Here is a 21,806-nt window from a genome sequence, read left to right on the forward strand (position 1 = left end):
AAAGATTTTGTACACAAGTAATTTATGCATAAAACACAATGTAATAATAACAAATAGGGATGTAATCGTTAATCGCAATCGATTCAAATATTTGACAATTCAAAGCACAAATAAATTTATTGAACGGAAGAGGCCGCTGTGTTTATAGTTTCAAACTTGCTTTACTTGCACATCAGTGATGAGAGTAAAATGACAGTGGTATAGTGCGCCAGACAAAACACAAACTGTGTGCAAATACTGCAAACCTAAAAAAAAGGCTGATTTATACTTCTGCTTCAAGCACACGTGTATGCTGCGGCTCAGCTTTTTATGTGGTCGCATACCCATCTCCGTGGCTGACGCAGATGCACACATCTTTAAAAAAATCTAACTACAGGTCACATTGTCTTGTAGCGTAAACTCAGGGATAGGTCGGCTTGATAGTGCTGACGAGTGTGGCAACCCGCCATGCAAACCCGTTGGAGCGAGTGTTTACAAATGATGCGTCCCATGAAGAAGCTCCAGGTGGAAAGTTTTGTTTTGTGTTTACCTAACGATTAAAGTTGTTGCACAGACGCTAGATCCTGCCTCTGAATGAGTGAGTTTTAGCTACATGTACATTAGGGTAAGATTCAGAAAAAACAAAACACCCGACACGGGAACAAAAACCTTACTGCAAGTTAATGTTTCAGAAATGCTATTGCAGAGCAAAACAAACAGCACGCAGAAGTATAAATGCACAGCAACGTGCAGGGTATGCACCGTGGGTCATGCTGACCACTCGACACAGAAGAATAAACCAGGTTTCACACTAAAAGAACAACGAATATGATGCACATAAATCGTCAGCACAGTAAAAAACTACTGTCACAGACATCTATATGCAAAAAAAAAAAAAAAAAAAAAACTATTAATAAGCCAAACCACACAAACTGAATGATTTGCAGCTCTGCTTGCTCCGATGAGAGCTACAGACATCACACAGTGCATCAGTGTTATCATAGTGAAAGTGTGAAGATGTTTTTCAGACTGAATAAGTTGCTGTTACAAAAGCAGGTATTAGATTATTTTTATTCTCTTCTTTTTCAAATGAGTTTATGCATATTTTAATAATTTGATTATTATTATTGAATATTTAAAAATGTTCAAGATTATCTCTTCTTAAGTGCGTCACACTGATACATATATTAATTAATTATACAGGTAATATTAATTATTCACTCTCAATCATGTTCAACTCCTCTCTCTGTCCTACTAATGTACTGTCCTACAGCCAGTATATTTTGTTCTCTCGAAGTATGTAGTAAAGCTTATTTGAGTCGTTCATTAAATGATTAATCATTTAATGTTTCTCTCACGACTGTGCGCACGCAGGTAATGCAAAAAAGCATATAAATAATGACAACCTTACAAAAAGTGAAAGTAAAACCTGAATTCCAGACATTTTAGGAGATTCAGAAACTACGGTCGGACGTATTTTGGTGAAAAAGGCGCATCTCTGTGGGTCTGAAGATTTTCCACTGGTTAATCAATCGTGAATGTTTGTCTTTCTTGGAAGGACACAAAAAACAGTGTAAGAGGATGATAATAATAGTATTATTCATGGTTCACCACGAAATATACTTGGGCGGCCGTTAATATACCTGGGTGGCCCGCCCAAGTAAAGTCTGTGTGTGAGAAGCACTGCTGTACTATATATATATATATATGTATATGTGTAGCATTTAAGAAAAACATTTAAGGGCTCTTCGGCTTATATTTGTTTCAAATAATTATGTAAAAAATTGTGACTGAATCGTGAGATTAGTATTGTAAGACAGGTGAATCGTTACATCTCTAAAAACAAATGACAAATATAAAAAAATAGAATAGAGCAAAGACAAAAGTGAAATAAACAGAGTCACTGTTTTCTGGTCAAACAGTACTCAGGGACAGAAATTAAATAATTAACTGTAAAATAACACAGCATCTATATTCAAGTAACAAACTGGACAATTTTTGTACCTAATTGCTTTAGGCCTAATTGCTTTTGATGAACTTTCACTGCATTGGCTCTTGGTCAACTATAATCTAACAATAACTTAAAGTTGGACATCATACTGCAGTCAGGTACTTATGATAAATGCGCAGACCAACAACAAAAACAAAATAAGGAAATCCCTTTACCTGTCTCACTATACTCTGGATGAGTTTGTCCATGGTGAAGGCAATGTAGGCATGGATGGTAAACATCTCCCTAAGCTGGTCCTCGTATTGAGAAGTCTCCATGTTGCCATCCAAAAGATTTCGCACCATCTCTAAGAAGGCAGAGTAGTAGTCCTCAACTTCGATGTCCACTGCAAAAACAAACAGGATATTGTTTTCCAGCAACAATAGAACAAAAATAACAAAATTGCAGCCAATCTGCGAATCGCTCAAGTAGTTTCCATGGTGACACAGCCCTGAGGGTTGCATGGAAATCTGAGAATAATATCATTAGCTGCAACATGTGTTAAAAACCCTTGAGAGCGACTGGTGATAAAACATCTAGCAGCTATAACAAATTTAGCAGGTCTCAAGCTCTCAACCTTGTGCGCAAATTACTACCAGCATGAAAACAGAGCAAAAGGGGGTGTAAATTAGGTCACAAAAAATAGGGCTCCACAAGAAAGGGAAAATTTGGGATATGTGATATTATTTTTAAGTGTTGCGATAACCATATTCCTTACAACATTATCTACATATGTGTGTAAATTTGTATTGTAGGTGTGTGTAATCATCACACCAGAAATAACCAGATAATAGATGTTTTTCTGAGCTTATTAAACAAAAATCTCAAATTGCAAACATTAAGGCATTAGAACTCCACAAATGACTGAAAACCTCAGTGGAAATTCTGATTCGTATTGGTTGTTGTCATTGTCTCCCAGCATTAGTATTTATTTTCAGCTCTATGTTCACCTTCCAGAGGTGGGGATAAACATAGTAAAGTAAAAATAAACAACCATGCAACACACAAACACGTTGCACACAAAATTAAATAACTTCATTTATTGCAATTCTCTGAGTTATAGATAGGCCCAAATTCAGATTTCTGCAGATTTGTAGCTCATCATTAGGTCTTTGTATTTACTTCTTTAAATGTGTGTAAATTTATATTTTTTTAATTTTTAAATTAATCCAAGTAATATTAATGTGATATAATAATATTAAAATATTCATATGATTGATTTACAATACAGTTTGTAAAGTAATAATTTGTCTTTAATAGATGTTCTATGAGAGACTTGCTTTGTTTACCAATTAAGTAGAACTTATTGGATTTGCATTGTAAAAATGTAATAAAAGTTAAAAAGGTAAAATTTTGTTTTATTTTATTTATTAAGTTTTTAGTTATGATACTTTTAAAATCATTCCATATAAAAAGGGCAGATGACTTACAAAATTCTCAGCAGAAATAGCAAAAAATGTCCACAGATTCTGTCTGGCCCTGGTCTGGCCCTGGCCCTGTCTGGCATATACTATTATTGTGATAACAACAATTTTTATATGTTTTGAGCAGCTAAGGGTGGGCAATGTGGCAAAAAATATATTATATCAAGATTTTTTTCTACAAATATCATGATTCACAATTTTATCACATTTCTTTGATGTTGATTTTATTTTTTCGGCACATTGAACGGTTCAGCCAAACTAATTCAAACAAAACCTTACAAAGTTAAAAAGGTACAAACCTAAAGTGGGCAGAGAAAAACAAAAAAATAAAGAAAATAATAAAAAATTTGATAACACTTTACAATAACTACACACAATAAATCATTTATTAAGCATTAGAAAATAGTGAATTCATGATCTGTTAAGCATTAACTCTACATTAATGAGCATTAGTAAGCAGTTTATAACTGCAGCTACAAATGCTCTATTCTTGACTTACAAACATATTTAAAATGTGTTTAATAATTGCATTTTCATACTTTGTTAATGATTTATTTTTCATTACTAAATTAAGTATCACATTATTTACAAACCATTTGTATTTAAGAGTAGTAAATAATTAATAAACTATTGAAATCAATGCTTATATGAGAAATTGAATGATCAAATGCAAAAAAAAAAAAAGAAGGTTTTGTTGTTCTATTACTATCAAATCAATTGTTAAAATACAATAATTTTAAATCTGTCATAATCTACTAACCCTCAAGTTGCTTTAAACCTAAATTGTTTATTCCAAGTTAAGCTATAGTCGCTGCCCCACCACTGAATTCCAGAGTAGTTTTTCTTGCAATCAACAGCTAGCAACTGTTTGGTCCACCACTCTTCAGTTTCTCTTTTTGTTTGTATGTTCAGCACAAGAAATAAATAAAACAAATTAACCACATCAGAGTGAGAAAATGTTGACAAAATATACATTTTGGGGTAAATTATCCCTTAATGACACCATGACCAGTCTATTAGTCTGCTGGCCTTTTAAGTTTAAGTTCCTTTCAGTTTCACATTAGGCACAATAACTAATGTGTGTATGTGTAAAACTTGTGTGGTTTTGACAGTTTTGGCACTATCAGACCTTTAAGAGTATCTAGTCTTGTAATTATGCGCTGTTTTACAGGCTTTGTAGTGGTGTGTTCATTGTGCTCTCCTTAAGTGTGCACGCTTTGAAAAAAAAAAAAAGTAGCCACATTTGCTGTTAATGTTAAACCTGTTGCATTGAAATCTGACTCCAGAGACAAATCTGACTCCCCTCACTGAAAAACCTGTTCTGATGAAGCCACAATCAAAGCATTTAGCAAAATGACTCTATGGAGGAAGATATGACATGAGCATTAATCTAGTTTATTTGTGACCATTTAACCCTGTACTTATAGGGGGTAAATTTAAATCATTTAAGAGATGTGTGTACTTTAATGTTGCTGTATAAAAATTTGCATAAGACTATAATATAAACAAAATATAAACACAAAACCAATCCTGAATAAAAGGCAACAAGCTGACAAAAATATATATAAATAACAGAATTTCATTGTAATGATGTAGGCTACCAAAATGGAACATTTGTTTTAAAAATGTCTGTAAGCCAGTTAGTTAAGAAATAAAAAAAATAAATACATTTCTAAGCAAATTTCTTATACAACAACATTAAAGTACACAAGTCTCCTAAATGGTGCACATTTTTAAATAATTTTTTAAACAATGCGGGTATAAAAGTTCACAAATAAACCAAATTAATAGTCATTTTGCTAAATGATTTAATTGTAGCTTTATCAAAACAAGTTTTTCAGTGAGGGGAGTCAGATTTCCATACAACACTGGCAGAACTTGATAATAATGTACTTAACAATATGAGTTAATGCCTTGACTCTACCACAGAGTTAATTGTTGATGTGACTATGTCTTGTTTTATGATAGCTATATTGAGCAAGACACTATGGTTTTATCTGATTCTTTGCATGTGTTGTTCTTGGAGTGCGGGCTGATGAATTCTGGCAGGATGTATAGGGTTCCATTATGCGAGCATAATAGAAATAAACATTATTTTGACCCTTTTTTTAAATAAATGTATTTAAGCAATTATTGTAGGATGATTAAAACAATAAGACAACTACATTGGTTGGCATAACAGAGCAAAGGGTGCACATTGAATTTTTAAATTGCTGTTTTAATGAAACTGTATATTAGTATGTGTATTTTGTAGTGTAATGCATTAAAGGATTGTGATTTTTAGTGTCTGTTTTATGTTGTCTTGTGGATGTACAGCAACACATTACTCCTTAGGGAGACAATAAATTTAACCTTGAACTACTCTCTTCCTTCAAAAGTATATTGTGGAGACATTTTGAACTCGCACAATCAAAAATGGTCAGGGCTGGGCGATATTGCAAAAAATAAATTAAATAAAAATCATAATATCATGTTTCATATAATTCGTTATCAATAATTATTGAATATTTTTAACAATACATTTAGGAATATTAGGATTTTTTTTGTTTATTTAACCATTATTTAATTTACCCACATTACTAGGGCAAATTGTTTAAATAGTCAAAAACTAAAATATTTAAACAAAATATCTTATCTCTTATAATAAAATAAACAGGTTTAAAGAGACTCTTAAACTTGATGAATAAAATGTTAAAGTGAAAATAATGAACAATCAAAGCAAACTTTAAGATGCGAACAATAATGATACAGTAAATATTACCTCTGTAAACAAAATAAATTTTGATAAAGTAAAAAAACTAGCGCCCTATGCTAAAAAATATTTCAGATGGGGAGCTAGTGGCTGGGATGCACAAAAAAAGAAACCAAAAAGCCACTCTCGCAACATCCTATTTTATTCACAATCTCCTCACTGCTGCTATACAGCACGAATTTTCGCATGTGTTATTATTCTGACCAGAAACGACAAGCGTGGATTCCTTGACTATTTAAAATGGACTTTGTGCTCACGCAACTCTGCCGTCTTTCATAACTAGGTGACGATCAACCGTTTTGTATCAGAGGATGACAAATGAACAAACCATTGCTGCAGCTCTGATGCAAGTTCACGGAGAAAAGTAAAAAGCGCTGCAGTGTTAGGATGCGCTGTGTTTGTCTGAGGAAATTAGTCTGCCGTTATTACTGAAATGTGTATATTCAATACAAAGTGTAAAGCAGATTAGTTTGTTCTACTTACATTAATAGCGGTGTGCTTGTGGCATTCGGAAAAAAGTTTAGATGTTTTCAACTAGGTGCAGCAGGAAAATGCACACGCGTCACGTGCAACATGTGGGCATCGCTCCCATATGCGCGTTGGAAATGACAAAGTTACAGCCTAAGCTTATTGGCATTACTTCCAAGGCGCACACTCAGCATCCACATTTTAAAAAAACTACAGCGCTTAATACCTAAATTACATACCAAATCCTTTTTTAAACGATATTGACAATGGTATTCGGTCAACAAATATCAATACCGATTTTATCGGGCAGCCCTAAATGGTCATATTGCACACCCCTATGTGCAGCTCTACAAACAAACCACTCCATTTTGTATTACTTACTGGGTTCTTTCAAACGCAGCTGGATGGCCGGGCTGTCGTTCTTCTCCCTTTTCAGTCCCAGCACGTTCCTCTCCCACTCTCTCTCTCTGGTGTCTTCCTCGATCTGTTTTTCCGCCTGTCCGTAGATCCGCAAGAGTCTCGAGCACAGGATGTAATGCAGCCGCAGGAAGATGTACCAGTTATTGTTGACGAAGAAGAGGTTGTAGGCATCGTCGCAGCTACTCAGCTTCTGCTGGCTAGCCGCTGTATGGCTGAAGAGGAGCTTAGACTTTGAGGACGTCGTCCCGTTGTGCTTTTTAGTCCCGTCTTCATCCGGTTCAGTCTCCTCCTCATCCTCTTCTTCTACGTCTGAAAGCTCACCACGCCGGGCGAACAGCATGTCAGGGATGAAATGGTAGATGATCTGCTTGATTTTGTACTTGTCGTCTTTGTGGATGCCGGATTGCCTCTTGACATGGTGTATGATGAGAGCGGCTGCGTCTTCCAATATCTGACTGTCTTCATACATGAGGGTCATGTGAGGGCCCGAAGGAACAGCAGCATTGTCTTCTGAAGCCTGTTCTTGTCGCTACATGAAAGAAAAGGCCACTATAAGACACCTAAAAGTATATAAGAAGTATTAATATGGCTTAATTTGTGGTTTCATACCTCATCGTAAAGTGTCTCGATTTCATTGAGCAGTGTCTTGGAGCGAAACACTTTTGTGTCGTTTTGCTTGAAGTTAATGCCTTGGTGATCTAAAGACTTCAGGTAGTACTTTTCATTCTGTTCCCTCCAGATCTTATTGAAGCCCCGCTGAGCCTCTCGCCACTCCTCCTCTTTAATTTTCAGCCTGTGAAAACAAACAACATGAATTCTATGAGGAGAAAGCTGAAACAAAAGGAACTGAATAAGACGGCTTCCCGCTTATCTGACAAAACCATTAGACATTTAGAAAACACAAAATTGTGTGAAAGCATAGTAATAACATAGCGAACAGTAGGAAAACCTCAATTTAAAAAAAACGTGTTCAACAGGGTGTAAAAATGCATTTGATTAAGTTCTGACTTGTAAGTAATGGTTATATTAATTTTCTACAGATGTTTTTATATATTTAAAAGAACAAAATTCTGACTTTAGTTGATATATATATATATATATATATATATATATATATATATATATATATATATATATATATATATATATATATATATATATATATTTTTTTTTTTTTTTTTTTTGCAGCTTAGGTCAATATCGTGATGATACTGTATATAGTGATAAAAGCTTCAGTGATTATTTGCAAAAAATAAAAATAAAAAATGATACCGGCTGAAACCTAACCATCATATATTGTAGAACTGCAATGGTGCGTGTTCAAAGAATAAAAAAAGGTCTTTTCAAAACTTGTATGAATTCACTTCAGACAATGACATTTATGCTGACCTTTTGAGCACAATAGGTACAGAGACAGCGGGGTTGGTCTTGAGTCCATCTATTATGTCTGGTGCTTTGTCACCATATATCCTCTGGATGGCTTTACGGTGGATGACCTCTGAGGAGCCTCCGATGGTGTTGTCCAGCCGGAATTTGGCTTGTTCCTCGGCAGACATGCGTGAGATTCTCTTTTGAACAGCCTCCAGAACACGGATAGTGGCGAGGTTTGTCTCCAGCACCACATCAAGCTACACAACACCAGACATATGAAATTAAACACTAAACTGAATAAACTAATCACACTGACTTCTGTGATGGTGAAGCTTTTTTTTTTGATGGCTTACCTCAAAACGCTCGTCTTCACATCTATATATATGTTCTTCATACTGGGTCTTTTTAGAACTGACAAAGGTTGAGTCCTCAGACCAGGATGGAAATGACACCCACGTATCATTCAATACCTGAAAATAATGGTCACAACATTAGACTTTCAGTGCGAAATTATTCATGACTAAATAACTCACTTCTATTGTACTATTTCTAAATAACTCACTAAATAGTGAGTAAATAACTAACTGCTATTGTACTATTCTACACCCCTCCACTGCTAGAATCAGGTTCGAGAAATGATCAGATGTGCTCTGATGCCTTTAATAAATGAGCACAGTGCAATGTTCGACAGATTGCACCATTCGGTCTTTCTTTTCTTTTTTTATTCCTTTAAAACCTGTTTAACCTGGTTTTTATAATTTTAGTCTTTGTTGTTTTTATTTCTTATACTTGTATTTTATCGTTTTTTCCACTCCAGTTTATGTAAAGCACTTTGAATTACCATTGTTTATGAAATGTGCTATATAAACAATTCCCTTGCCTATATTAAAATGAACAGAAAGGTAGGGTGAAGTTAAAATTTAGTTTATGTCCTCTACTTATATGCTAAAAAGGCAATAATGGTCTAACATTCCTGACCAATAAAACCAAGAAAAACAGGGCATCGGTATACTGTAAACCAATAGGTTCTAATATTTTTTTTCAGTTATCAAAGAAATAATTTGCTCCTCAATTATAGCTTTGTTTTTAAATTGCTTTAAATTCAAAATGAATGGTGAAATAAAACATTTCTGTAATTGTGTATTATAACAATCTGGGTCTCCACTTTTGCCATGACCTCTTTTGGTTTTAACAAACTTATCCCTCAGGTTTTTCCAAACTTTTACAGAAATGTTCCTCCTTTCCCACGACTTGCAATTTCTAACCAAGAATTATTGGTCACCTGATTCTCCTTATGATCATGCAGGGATGGATCATAAAGGTGTCTAAACAGGCGTAGCTGTTTCAGTCAAAATCTATTCAAATTGATTCTTCACTCAAATAAAATGTGGCATCGTGCAAACTGTTCGCTCAAGTCTCAAAAAATGTTTCGCACTCTGCCAGCCGAAATCATGTTGCACGCACTCAAAGCGAACCTCTGCAAACACAGCGATGATGTCACATTTGCCGTGCGCACTCAAGCGAACGTGTTGAGAATAAACGAGAATTGTAACAAACGTGCAGAGATTTGCACTCTCATTCACTCACAGCTCAACATCTCTGTTGATTTTGCAAACTGGTATTTTCTTATCATATTATTTTGATTTTAATATATTGTCATGAACATACTGATTTGTAATGCAGGCAGTTCGATATTTACTCTCAATGGCTATTTCTGGTCATTTACCAGTTGTGGCAAATTAATCATAAGTCTTTTTTACATGCACAGAAATGAGTTTATTTCTGCATAGCAGAATTCTGCATTCCCTAATTTGATAGTATATGTTTTGCCACAGTTTTATTTCTTTATTTTAAATCAAGAATCCATGCTTTGAAATAAAATCCTAGCAAACGTCACAAGCTGCCTTTATGCCAATGATAATAATTAAGAGACATCTGGATATTGGTGCACCTGATAATTCGCTAATGTGTGCGTAGCATATAACATATCGCAAGTGCTAAGCAGCTATTAATGTAGAATGTGATTTCACGATGAATAAACAACAGACACAGGCAATGGAATGGCAAAAAGTGCAAAGTGGCGATGTGAGTCAGTTTGAACTTGAATTGGCTGTTTTAAATTGGCTGACCTCTAAAATTAAAATGTCAAGAAAGATATATTTTTCATCTCTAAAAAGATCCAATACCTGCTGTAAAATTTCCATATAGATCAGTGTGTTAAAAAAATGAGTTAAAGCAGCGACAGAACAGCTCTCTGCGGGTGTTCTCACCTCTTTGCACAGAGGAGTCCTGCCTGTACATCGAGGCTGCTGGAAGCTCTTGGGAAGGGCTCTGTAACTGGAGCCCAATCGTTTGCAAGATGCATAATCAATTTCCATTGCGATGCCTTCGGTGGCTCGCTCTTTGGGAAAGCTCTCAATATGAGCACACTCTCTGTAGCCAAGAAAGTTCTTGAACCATGTGAAAAGCTCTGGGAACTTCCTGATAACAAGAAAAGAAATATATCAGAAAAAAAGGGAAGAGCAAACATTTGCTGCGTTATTAATATGTATTATTACACAGTGCTTTGAAACACGTGATTCTGATTGGTCAATGAGAACATTCTAAAATATACAATTCCCTGATAACAACTGATTTAACTAATAACACTGGCTCATTCAGATACTATTACTTGACTGCTAGTGCATATATACATAATCTCATCTACATATGTACGCATATGCTCATCTACATATATGCTTGCTCTTGACTGTCTGCTGCAGTCTTGTGATTAAATAATAAAAACAACAACAAGTAATCTAGTGTAGGCTGCATCCCTCAGCAAGCTTTTCATTTACTTAATACAGCTGAGATCAAGGTTGTTTTAAAGGAAATAATGTACTTCCTGGCAGATGTTTTGGGAAAATAAAGACCTTCAGTCTTATACAACAGCCCTCCAACTTGCATCAGGGTGCTGATAAGCCTGTCGGATTTATTCTGTAAGAACAACCAGCAGGATGTACATTATCCTTTACATCGGTTCTCAAACCAGGTCCTGGCAAACCACATTTTATAGGTTTCTATTTCCAATTCAAAGGTTTGTTCTTTTTGTCCATACGTACTCTCCACAGAGAACATCAAAGGTTATTCTGCCATGATTTAAGCTCAAATGAAGTGTGTTCGATTCAATGGATATAAAACTGTGTGAGATATGACTTGTATGCAAATGTGATGATTGGGGTTAAATAACCTTTAGCATAATAGGTTTCGTCTGAAAATGTTCTTTAAAAGTCAATTAAACTTGGATTTTAGATGATTTTCTGTGTACAATGTGTAGAGAGCAGTAAACACTATATAGGGAACAAGTTGATTTGTACATGCTCCTTGTTGGTGTGGTCTTCTTATGAGCTGGTTATTTAAATCAAATGCGTTAAACAAGTGATAGTATGTTTACATGGACACCAATACTCAGATTTTGATATGATTAAGACAATATTCTGTTTAAGAGTCTACAATGTAAACGGCGATTTCTGAATACCTTAAATCCAACTAAAGTCAAGCTCAAACTAAACAGAAATCAAATTAAGACGTGGAGTATTCCTATCTTAGACGCATTATTAAAGTGCAGTACAGATATGCAAACACCCTAACAAAACTATCACCAAAGTCTTTGGTGTAAGTGGGAAACAATGACTAAGCTGAGAATTCTGGAAGAAATGGACATCTTAAAGTGCCTTGAATTTGCAGCGAGTTGGTCTGGAGTTAGTGATTGAAATGGCAGAAATGTCCTGTTGGTTGGGAACCTGATTTCGCCTTCGTCTGTTTGCAAGCATAGTGAGAAATTAACTGCAGTTGATCTAGTTGTAAAATTAAAAACAAAGTGTGAAAAGTAGTATGCCAAGATCAGGTTTGAAAACCACTGCCTTACATAAGAAATAACCAATTATAATATTGCTTTCTAATTTATGATTAAATAAGGACTGCATAAAAAGATCTTAAGCCAGACTGCAGATGTCACACAGATGTCTATATGACATTAAATTAAATTCCACTCACCCCAAGAACGGTAAAACCAACTGCACAAGTTCAGCCCGTGAAATGACTTCTTGATTGAAGATGACCAAACAGCGTAAGAAATTGTCATAAGCCTCTGAACTGCGCAGAGCTTTCCGCACCTGAGAAGAGAACATAATTCACTATAAACCTTGTACTATTTACTGTCCAAACTAATGCAATTATTTCTGTATTCCACCGTAATCACTCCAAGAGTATATTATAATCAATTACCTTTTCAAAAAAGAGAGATTCAGCACCAATTCCAAGTTTGCTGGCTTCAGCTACTGAAGGGTCTTTTACTGCAAACTTCTGCTTTTTCTGTTGAGGAGTTAAAAAAAAAAATACATTGAAAATACTGGTTAACGCACTCAGGGTTTCTGCAGATTTCACCAAGTCAAATGCAAGACTTTTTAAGAACATTATAAAAGAAATTTCAAACTTGTACATGGCTAAACAGTAAAGATTTTTACTTGCCACATTAATAAAAATTCTAATTACTTAAATAATATTTAAATAATGTGTGAAAACAAACAAGCCATACATACTTTTCACGGACAAGCTTTAAAAAACTATAATAACTATAATTAACTAAATGTTCAACAGTCTTTCCAGGTCAGTGTCCTCTCCACATAATGTGAATAAATAAATGGAGGACTTACAAAGGTTATTGTGAGGAACAAAATTGTAAAATAGAGTTGTAAATAGAGTTTTGTTAAACATTTTATGAAGATGTATTGTTACTGTTGGTGACTGTATACAAGCTATGGTATATGGACATTGAGTATATAGACATTGGTAAATTAAGACCAATTTAAAATGATTTAAGACCTACAAGTCAATATTTCAGTGAATGTAAGACTTTTTAGGACCTTTCTTTATTACTAGTATGAATGAAGTTTCAGACTTATAGAGGGCTCAACAGTAAGGATTTTTACTTGTCACATTAAAAAATGTTCTAATTACTTGAATAATACTTAAATAAATGTCAAAACAAGCAAGCCATACATAATTTTCTTTGACAAGTTTTAAAACTAAAACAATTAATGTTCAACAGTCTTTCCAGGTCAGTGCTCTCCCCATATAAGCTCTATATATACATGGAGTTTTGTTAAAGGTTTTATGGAAATGTTTTGTTGGTGACCGTATATTCTATACAGCCTATGGTAAATGGACATCGAGTATATGGACATAGGAAAACTAAGACCCATTTAAATGAAGATCTAAAAGTCAATATTTCAGCGAATTTAAGACTTTTTAGGAACCCGCAGATATCCTGGCACTGTAAAAATCAGCCATTAAGTACAGTTCATGTAAAGTTTTATGTGAAATCACCTTAACAGGTGGTGTAGTGGGAGGCCCTGAATGTCTGCGGATCTGACAGCCATTCTGGTTAAACCTCTGCTTATTGTTCAGCTGGGGTCTCTTTACCGTCCCTCCATGATCAATACGCACAGCCTCAGCCTTCTCTGCTGTAGTCTTACTCAATAACTGAGGAGAAGAAAGAAAAAGCTGCTAATAAATATTAAGGACAAGCAGTTCAACTTTATGATTTTCAGTCATAGATCTCAACAGACTGATGAACACCTACCACTGAACTGTTAGCATCTGGCAGAAACTGGCCAAACTCTGAAAGCAGGTCTTCCTGGTTCTTAAAGAGCTGGGCCACCTGAGCGTAAACCTGCTGCTCGGTCAGAGTGGGTGTGTAGTTTCCCCCTGCCTCCTTTGCATTACGCTGCTCCTTCTAAACAACAGATAAAACAATATTTACTGTAAGTAGGCAGATGAAGGGCTGCAAATACACACTAGTGTTTAAAAGATTGAGGTCACGATTTGTTTTTAAGGGCATTTTTACACCTAGACTTTTGTTTCGGAACCTAACGCGTTTCCCCGGTTTCGCCTGAATGAGGCGATCTTGACTCGATTGAAACGAACTCTGGAGCCGATCGATTGTAGTGAGAAAGCAATAGGATTTGAAGGATATATTTGAATAGGATATATACAGCTATATGAAGAGAGAATTATGAGTAGGGCGGGATGTCATTCATTTCGGTAAATGTGCATTTCATGTCATATACAAAAATGAAAGCATGCTGAACTATTAACGATGTAGTTAACGATTAACTATTAACAATGTAATTAATATAAAGCCTATAATGCATAATTCTAGCCAACGGTTATGTATGAGAAAGTTTTACCTCTCATTTATATCTGGTGACGATGTCTGTGGGTGTCACCATTCAAAATTATCGTGCAGCTTTAAACTTATAATGTCTTATTGCTCATTGCCATAAATTAAAATAAGGACGCATGACAGCTAAGTAGGACTCTGACCGTGAAACTCTGACCATTGTGAGGGGAGTTTACTCGCACGTGACTTGTATTAACTATTTTGGATCATTTAGAAAACTTTGCCATGTGAAAGGAGTAACACTTAAAACAAATATTAAAGATTTAATATATTTTTTCCTCTTATAAAATGTTAATTTCTGCGAGGTTAAATTTATTTTTAGCAGTCATCTGATCATACATTAACTTTTAGAGCCAAATGATCATTCACAAAGCATATAATATTCTGATTCAGAGCTTAAGAAACACTTGAAAAAGAAACTTGGAATAATTAAAACACAAACAATTAAAATTAAATTAAAATTAAAATTGTTAAATAGAATTTAGAAAAATGGAAAGAAATATTTAATAATTAACTTTTATTACTGAATAAAAAGCTGAATAAAGGTATTATTTCACCCAAAATAATAATAACAATATAAACAATAATAAAAGTCAGTGCTTCCCACAGGTTAGAAATTCACTTAGGGATTGTAACACACCTAGTAGCCAGATTGAAACAGCTTTTACGCACAGCACATAAATAGTTAACTATATGTGACAAACAAAACATAATTAGATTTTTAACACTATTTTCATTATCATTAAACGTTTTTCCTTTAGATTACATTTAGATGTAATTGTGTCCTCTCCGAGTATTTAGTCAAGAGTCATTTAGATTAAAGAATTAATTATGTAATGTCTTTCTAGCTCTCGCGACTGTGCGCATAAAATTAACGACAGCTTAAAAAAATTAAAGCTAAACCAAAACCTGGACATTTTAGTCCACTGTAAAACCCAAAAAGTTAAGTTAACTCAAGCAGTTTGAGTGAAACTGATAAAAACAAACCATTTATGTTCAAAAAGTAATGCTATATGGTACTGTGAACTTAATCCACTTGAGTAATTAATAAAGTATTTTGAGCACAGTAAACCGCAATAAATGAAGACAACTCAAACCAACTGAGTACTGTAAACCCAATAAGTTAAGGCAACTCAAGCCGTTTGAGGAAACCGATTGCTACAAACCATTTGAGTTAAAAAAAAAACTGTAGTACTGTGTGCTGTGAACTTACTTAAAGTTGAAGTAATGATGCATTTTATCAACTCATTACCTTCAAGAGTTCAAAACTCTTTTTACATGACTAGAAGTAACGTTTAGTCAATGATGAATTAACTACACTCATTTCATTTGATAAAGTTGACTGTTGGCTTTTACAGTGTGGATATAAGAAACCCCAGTCGAATGCAAAAAGGTGCGGGTCTCTGTGGGTCTGCAAAGCATGTGAGACTGGGAGTCTTAACAGGCCTTCAGCAGCATGAAACAGGTAAAAGAGAAAAGATTTCACTACTTAATCGCTCGTGGATGTTGGTTTATATCAGGCGGATACAAATAAAAGTGTAAAAAGACGGTAATATTTATCACTAAATATACTAGGGCTGCCGCTATTATACTTGGGAAGCACTGAAAGTACTCAAATGACTCCAAACTTTGGAACAGTACTATATAAAAAGGTTGGTTTTACTATTGAGTTGAACCTAGAATTTCAACACTTTAATACAGTCCTCAGCGATTCCTCAACTCCTACCTGGTATGTGTGCAGAATTTCCAAGAAGGATTTGTAGACCTCTGGCTGGCCCTGAAAGCGGTTCTTGATTTTGTTCACATAGTTGATAGCGTGGTTGAACTCTACGGGCTGGTTATTTTGCAGCGGGGTTGATCCGGCAGTGCTGCTGCTGATAGGAGTGTGCGACTGGACCGAGGGCGAGCGCGGGGAGGCGTATGAGGGAATGGACGGATTCGGCTGGCTGGTCGGGGTGAGTGCAGGAGACTGCATTGGCTGTGGAACGTAAAACTGCTTTAGAAACTCTGCAAATGTACAAGTTAAATCAGGAGGTAACACGTTTTTCTCTTATACCTTGCTGATCTTGGCGGGGGTTGGCTGGCTGGGGATGACCAAGGCAGCAGTGCTGGTGGGAGGTGCTGGTTGGGGCTGGTGCGGCGCTGGCTGTGTTATGGGGATGTTTTGAACAGAGATGCCATGCGGGGTAATGTGGTGGATCTGGCCTGGAGTGGTCACGTTAACCAGATCATTGGTTTGAACCTCAATCTTGTAGCCAGGAGGCAGGAAAGTGTTGAAGCCCATGATGAGGTCTGGATGGCCCTTGAAGAGCTGGGAGACTCTGCTGATCACACCTGGCGTATCAATGCTGATGGCAGAAGGATAGAACATTTGGTTTATTTGATTAGCAAAAGGCACTGAAATCAGAGTCCGAAAACATACCATTTTGAGTTAGGGCTGGGAGATTAATCAAAGATTAATTTTATAATTATCTCATTTATTACACACAAATATAAGCACACATACTGGTCATTAGAATTTTTTATCAGCAATATATGCTTTCCTCTGAGCACATGTAAACATATTATATACACAAGAACAAAAAGTAAGAAAAATAAATAAAAATAAAGTAGAAATAAACAATTATCAACTACAAAACAAATCAATTGAAGAGAGAAAAAAACTATGTATGTGTAGAAAGAGATCCATAGCATCAGACTTCAAACTGTATATGTATGTATGTATGTATGTATGTATGTATGTATACACACATACAAACATGCATATATATACACATACATACATACATACATATACATGTATACATGTATACATACATTCACACACACACACACACACACACACACACACACACACACACACACACACACACACACACACACACACACACACACACACACACACACACACACACACACACACACACACACACACACACACACACACACACACACACACACACACACAGGGCTTGACATTAACACCTGCGAACCCGCCAAATGTGGGTAGAAAACTAAGAGTAGAGGGTAGACAGACACTTCCACTAGCCACTTTGGCTGGCTGAAAATAATTTTCCCGGATAATAATTCTTAAATGCAGGGTTCAACAATAAAAATTTCCAATACGAATGCAAAGGCAATCTTAGAATGAGAAGCAACACTACTGACAAAAATAAGTGTCCGCGCGAGCAATAGAAAGCAGGTGAATACCGAATGACAGGATAATCACACACGCTCCCATTTCCTGGTGTGAAGCAACTGTGCCCTAGAAACACAACTGATGTGATCGGTTCTCTTTCAAATAGACTAGACAAATAGTTTTTATTTTTTTTAGTTATTTTTTTTTTTTTTAAGCGTGCTGTTTGTGTTGCTCTGCAATAACACTTCTGAAACGCTAGCTTGCAGCAGGTTTTTAAGTTCCCCTGTGTGTAGTTTCTTTGCGGGGTTTTTGTTTTTTCTGAATGCTACCTTAATCTACAAGAAGTTAAAACTCGCTCATTTAAAAGCGGGAACTGGCAGGCATGCAACAACTTTAATCATAAAGTAAACACAAATCAGCTCCTCCTTTTTGAGAGGTGCATGGGTATGTGAATGCAAAGGCCAAACGCGCGCTCTCGATGGAGAGGGGTCACGTGACTCCATACACGGTTGGGAAAATAAGATCGATTATAGGTTGTGAATGTTAATCGTTTTCTTGATTTACAAATGCAGTAATTTGCACCATTTGATAAATTTCCATTGTACATTACATTCATGTGTTTAAGGTAGGACTTATTTTGGTAACTATTTTTAGCAATACTCTTTTTGACAGCCACCAACGGGATATTCATTAAATATATCTCTTTAACCATTCCTCAGGAATACATCTAAAAATTAAAATTTAAAGGGCATCACATTTAAAGATACTTTGCAAGGCATCGTGTATTTCTTTCCAATTGCTTTAATAACAAAGATTCATTTTCATGCACATTTTGTCTGTAAATCAAGTTCCAGTAAACCTCCAGTATGTGCGTTTAAATGGTGCAGCATTTACTAAACAGAGTTGTTGTTCACTGATTAAATATTTAGAATTTAATTTAAATCTGTCAAAAATTACAAAAATACAATACAGGTCTGTAAATGCTGCACATGAAATTACCACACAAAAATAACTCGCTTCATAACTTCACGTGTTTGAAATTGATCCTCTTTGTGATATGATTCTGTACTCGTGTGTTTATTAGTCACACCAAATAAATGCCTTTGGACTCCAGAAAAGATTTACCGATGATCACACCGTGCTTCCCTGACAAGATGCATGTGACAATCATAGCTTTACTCAATCATGTTTGTGATTTCATTAGAATTAATCAAACTATATTATTTATTAGAGATCCTTCCCTCTTAACCCCAGTCACACAGTGGAGTAATCCACAACGCTTCTTCTATAGTACCAAGTTGGCATTTAAAAATAAAAACATCATTGCACCAGCCTGTCTGCAGTACTGAGAACTGGATCAGTCTGGTATCCTCAGACAGACAGCTGCTTTCAAACATTTATATGCACATATTTGTGCGAGTACGCTGTGAAGATCTTTATGACAGTATGCTTTTCCAGCTGTTTGTGAAATGTATGGATGGAACATAACACAGATGAAGGTGTATCTGGTATAACACTAAAGGTGCATTAAGGGTATGCTCTAGATGCTGAATATACAACGGGTAGACACTAGGGCTGCACAATATAAATCGTTTCATCATTAATATCGCAATGTGTGAACCAGCAAGTCACAACACAGGATATGCAATGAAGAGTAGATTAAATTATAGGAAATAAGAAATGATTAAGTTTGCCACTTTAACAATAATGAATTGCTTAATTATTTGTACAATAAAGACTATATGGTGTTAATTTACACTTAATTATTGAATATCAATACCTCAATAATATTAGACTCCACCGAAACCATTAAGTTTTTATGTGTGCTTTATTATTTTGTATATTTTTTGCAGATGCACTCACCTACAACATCATTCCAATCAAACGATCAATCTAAAATTATTAATTCTTTCCAAATTAATCAAGTCACCTTGTGAAATTACATTCATATTGCACTTTTTAATTAACATTTAACTCAATGTCAGTTTTTCACAATATTGCGCAGCCCTTGTAGACACCTGTTAATGCAGTGCATTATGGGATCTAATGTCAATGTACAACACCCACATGTCCAAAGATCCTGCCACACTTTCATCACCAATTTGCTCAACTTAAAACAAAGGTTTTCTTAGATCAAAGCTAAAAAAAATACTGTACTTTTGCTAATAACAAACCTTAATGTTCAATTTTTAACGCTGTAATGAGACAATATTCCAACAAAACTTATTTTAGTTTACGAGAGAATTTGAGCATGAACAATTTAGACGCTAAAGCAAGCCGTCAACAAAACTCAACCTTTCCAACTTGCAACTTCATTCAAAATTTTAAATATATTGTGTCTTTTCCCAATAAACAAATGCTTTTGATTAAATTGTCTGCTAAATGACTACTTTTAAATGTAAATAAGCAATTATGTTTCAAAGAAACACCAAGATGCTGTCTGAATCAACTTTTTGAGCTTAATGCGGAATCATAGATACTATGGCTACAAAGTGGCAGTTTTATTTAATTTCACATTTAACTTCAGTCATGAAAGTTGTGATAAGATTTGTTTAAATATATTATGCATTATAAAAAGTCTATTTTTGTTGTGGTTTTAAAAAGTTTTTAAAATTTTGTTGTGGGGGTTTTTAACAACAGGCTGATATGCATGGTCAAAAAACACTTTTGTTGTCATACAATATGCATTTATTTTTTCCTAATTATCCCAACAACTCCCATATTTTTTGTTCAGCGATTAATTTGTTCCCAAACCACTGCTGTGTGATACTAGTCTGCGGTGATTAGTCAATGACTTTTGTGATTGGTTGACTAGGTTAAGTGCAAGATGGAAGTAATTGCAAAACATGGTTATGAAGTAGCCAGAGTACAGAGTATATGTGTGAGCCAAAGACTGGTGTGAGCCCAATGCAGGAGTGCATTAAATCCATGCAGATAAACATCAGCATACTACTCTACTCTTATACCTAACCCTAAGTGATAACAACAACATTTAATATTTATCCACACAGTGGCAAAAGTTAAACTATTTTGAAAATGGACCACACCGCTCGTGTGAAGGAACAGTTGATGGCGGAAATAGCGACAACAAACGGCAGAGGATCGCGAGTTCAGAAACGCTTTTAAATTAGTAAAAGATAAAGCAAGCGACGCATTTTCAACATGGTTTTGGATGCAATATGTGAACTGCCCATAAAAATTTAACCTGAGAGATACATAAACACTGATCTATCAACGCAAATCCCACGTTGCAGCGTAGGTTATTGTATAAATAATCAGAAAAAGGACAGAAAAAAAATACAGAACGTGGTATACTATGGTATTGTTTTGAAAATTAACTTCATCCCCTTAGTCGCGTATCTGGCCATCTCTTAGTGCAGTTATCTTTGCATCATGATCAATCTCATGGTCCCCTGCACTCCGCTAGTGCTTGAATGGAAGGGCGCGCTCACGGATCTAGCACTTGATATTTGCTGATGTGTTGCATCAACGTCAATACAAGCAGGCAAACGTTCCGAACACAAACAAATCATTCATTCGACTCTGAGTTGACTCTTTCGTTAAAGAATCAATAGTTTTAAAACACAGTGCACTTCCAGATTTAAACATCAGCTGGATGTTTTCATTCATTGCCCATTTAACTGACCATGGATATTTTTTGCACCCTTATTTTTTAAGGGCCGCTGTGTACATTTTTACCTCAAGCCCTGTTTAATTTCCAACTCTAGTCCATGTTATACATTGTCAAATCGCCATCTGTTCATTAGACCAGCCAAAACGTATTGACTAGCTATAGAAAGTCATGTAATGCGACTGTTATAACCTAGAAAGAACTAAAAGATTTAATCGGCCTATGAACTATATTTTTTAATTTATAAAATGTAACACACACATAATTACTGATTTAACAAAATGAATGAACAATTACACTCCTCACTGCCTTTTCTGCATCTCTGACAAAGAAAGTGGGGTCAGAGAACAAGAACAGCCACAAGGAAGTACAAAGACTCGACAAGTGTTTCTTTCAGGAACCCTGGCCA

At 35.3% G+C, this 21,806-nt stretch overlaps 2 protein-coding genes across 6 annotated transcripts in view; one reads left to right on the forward strand and one right to left on the reverse strand.

Annotated features, from left to right (window-relative positions):
• Positions 1-21,806, forward strand: part of acana (aggrecan a) — a 904,300-nt gene that overhangs the window by 477,702 nt on the left and 404,792 nt on the right. The gene's annotated exons all lie outside the window — the stretch shown is intronic.
• Positions 1-21,806, reverse strand: part of sin3ab (SIN3 transcription regulator family member Ab) — a 48,886-nt gene that overhangs the window by 14,233 nt on the left and 12,847 nt on the right. For 2 of the 4 annotated variants that reach the window (XM_002662877.7, XM_073907262.1), the window contains exons 5-16: positions 16,684-16,975; positions 16,354-16,605; positions 14,028-14,180; positions 13,772-13,927; positions 12,671-12,757; positions 12,440-12,558; positions 10,675-10,885; positions 8,758-8,874; positions 8,423-8,661; positions 7,643-7,826; positions 6,995-7,562; positions 2,146-2,315 (exon numbers count right to left, since the gene is read on the reverse strand). In XM_002662877.7, coding sequence (XP_002662923.1) covers positions 2,146-2,315; positions 6,995-7,562; positions 7,643-7,826; positions 8,423-8,661; positions 8,758-8,874; positions 10,675-10,885; positions 12,440-12,558; positions 12,671-12,757; positions 13,772-13,927; positions 14,028-14,180; positions 16,354-16,605; positions 16,684-16,975 — 2,548 coding nt within the window. Of the gene's footprint in view, positions 1-2,145; positions 2,316-6,994; positions 7,563-7,642; positions 7,851-8,397; positions 8,662-8,757; positions 8,875-10,674; positions 10,886-12,439; positions 12,559-12,670; positions 12,758-13,771; positions 13,949-14,027; positions 14,181-16,353; positions 16,606-16,683; positions 16,976-21,806 lie in introns of all 4 variants that reach the window. The other 2 variants (XR_012382649.1, XM_009303423.4) reach the window with 2 other exon arrangements.

The sequence above is a fragment of the Danio rerio genome, chromosome 7, assembly GCF_049306965.1.
Source record: "Danio rerio strain Tuebingen ecotype United States chromosome 7, GRCz12tu, whole genome shotgun sequence".
NCBI classification, from domain to species: domain Eukaryota; kingdom Metazoa; phylum Chordata; class Actinopteri; order Cypriniformes; family Danionidae; genus Danio; species Danio rerio.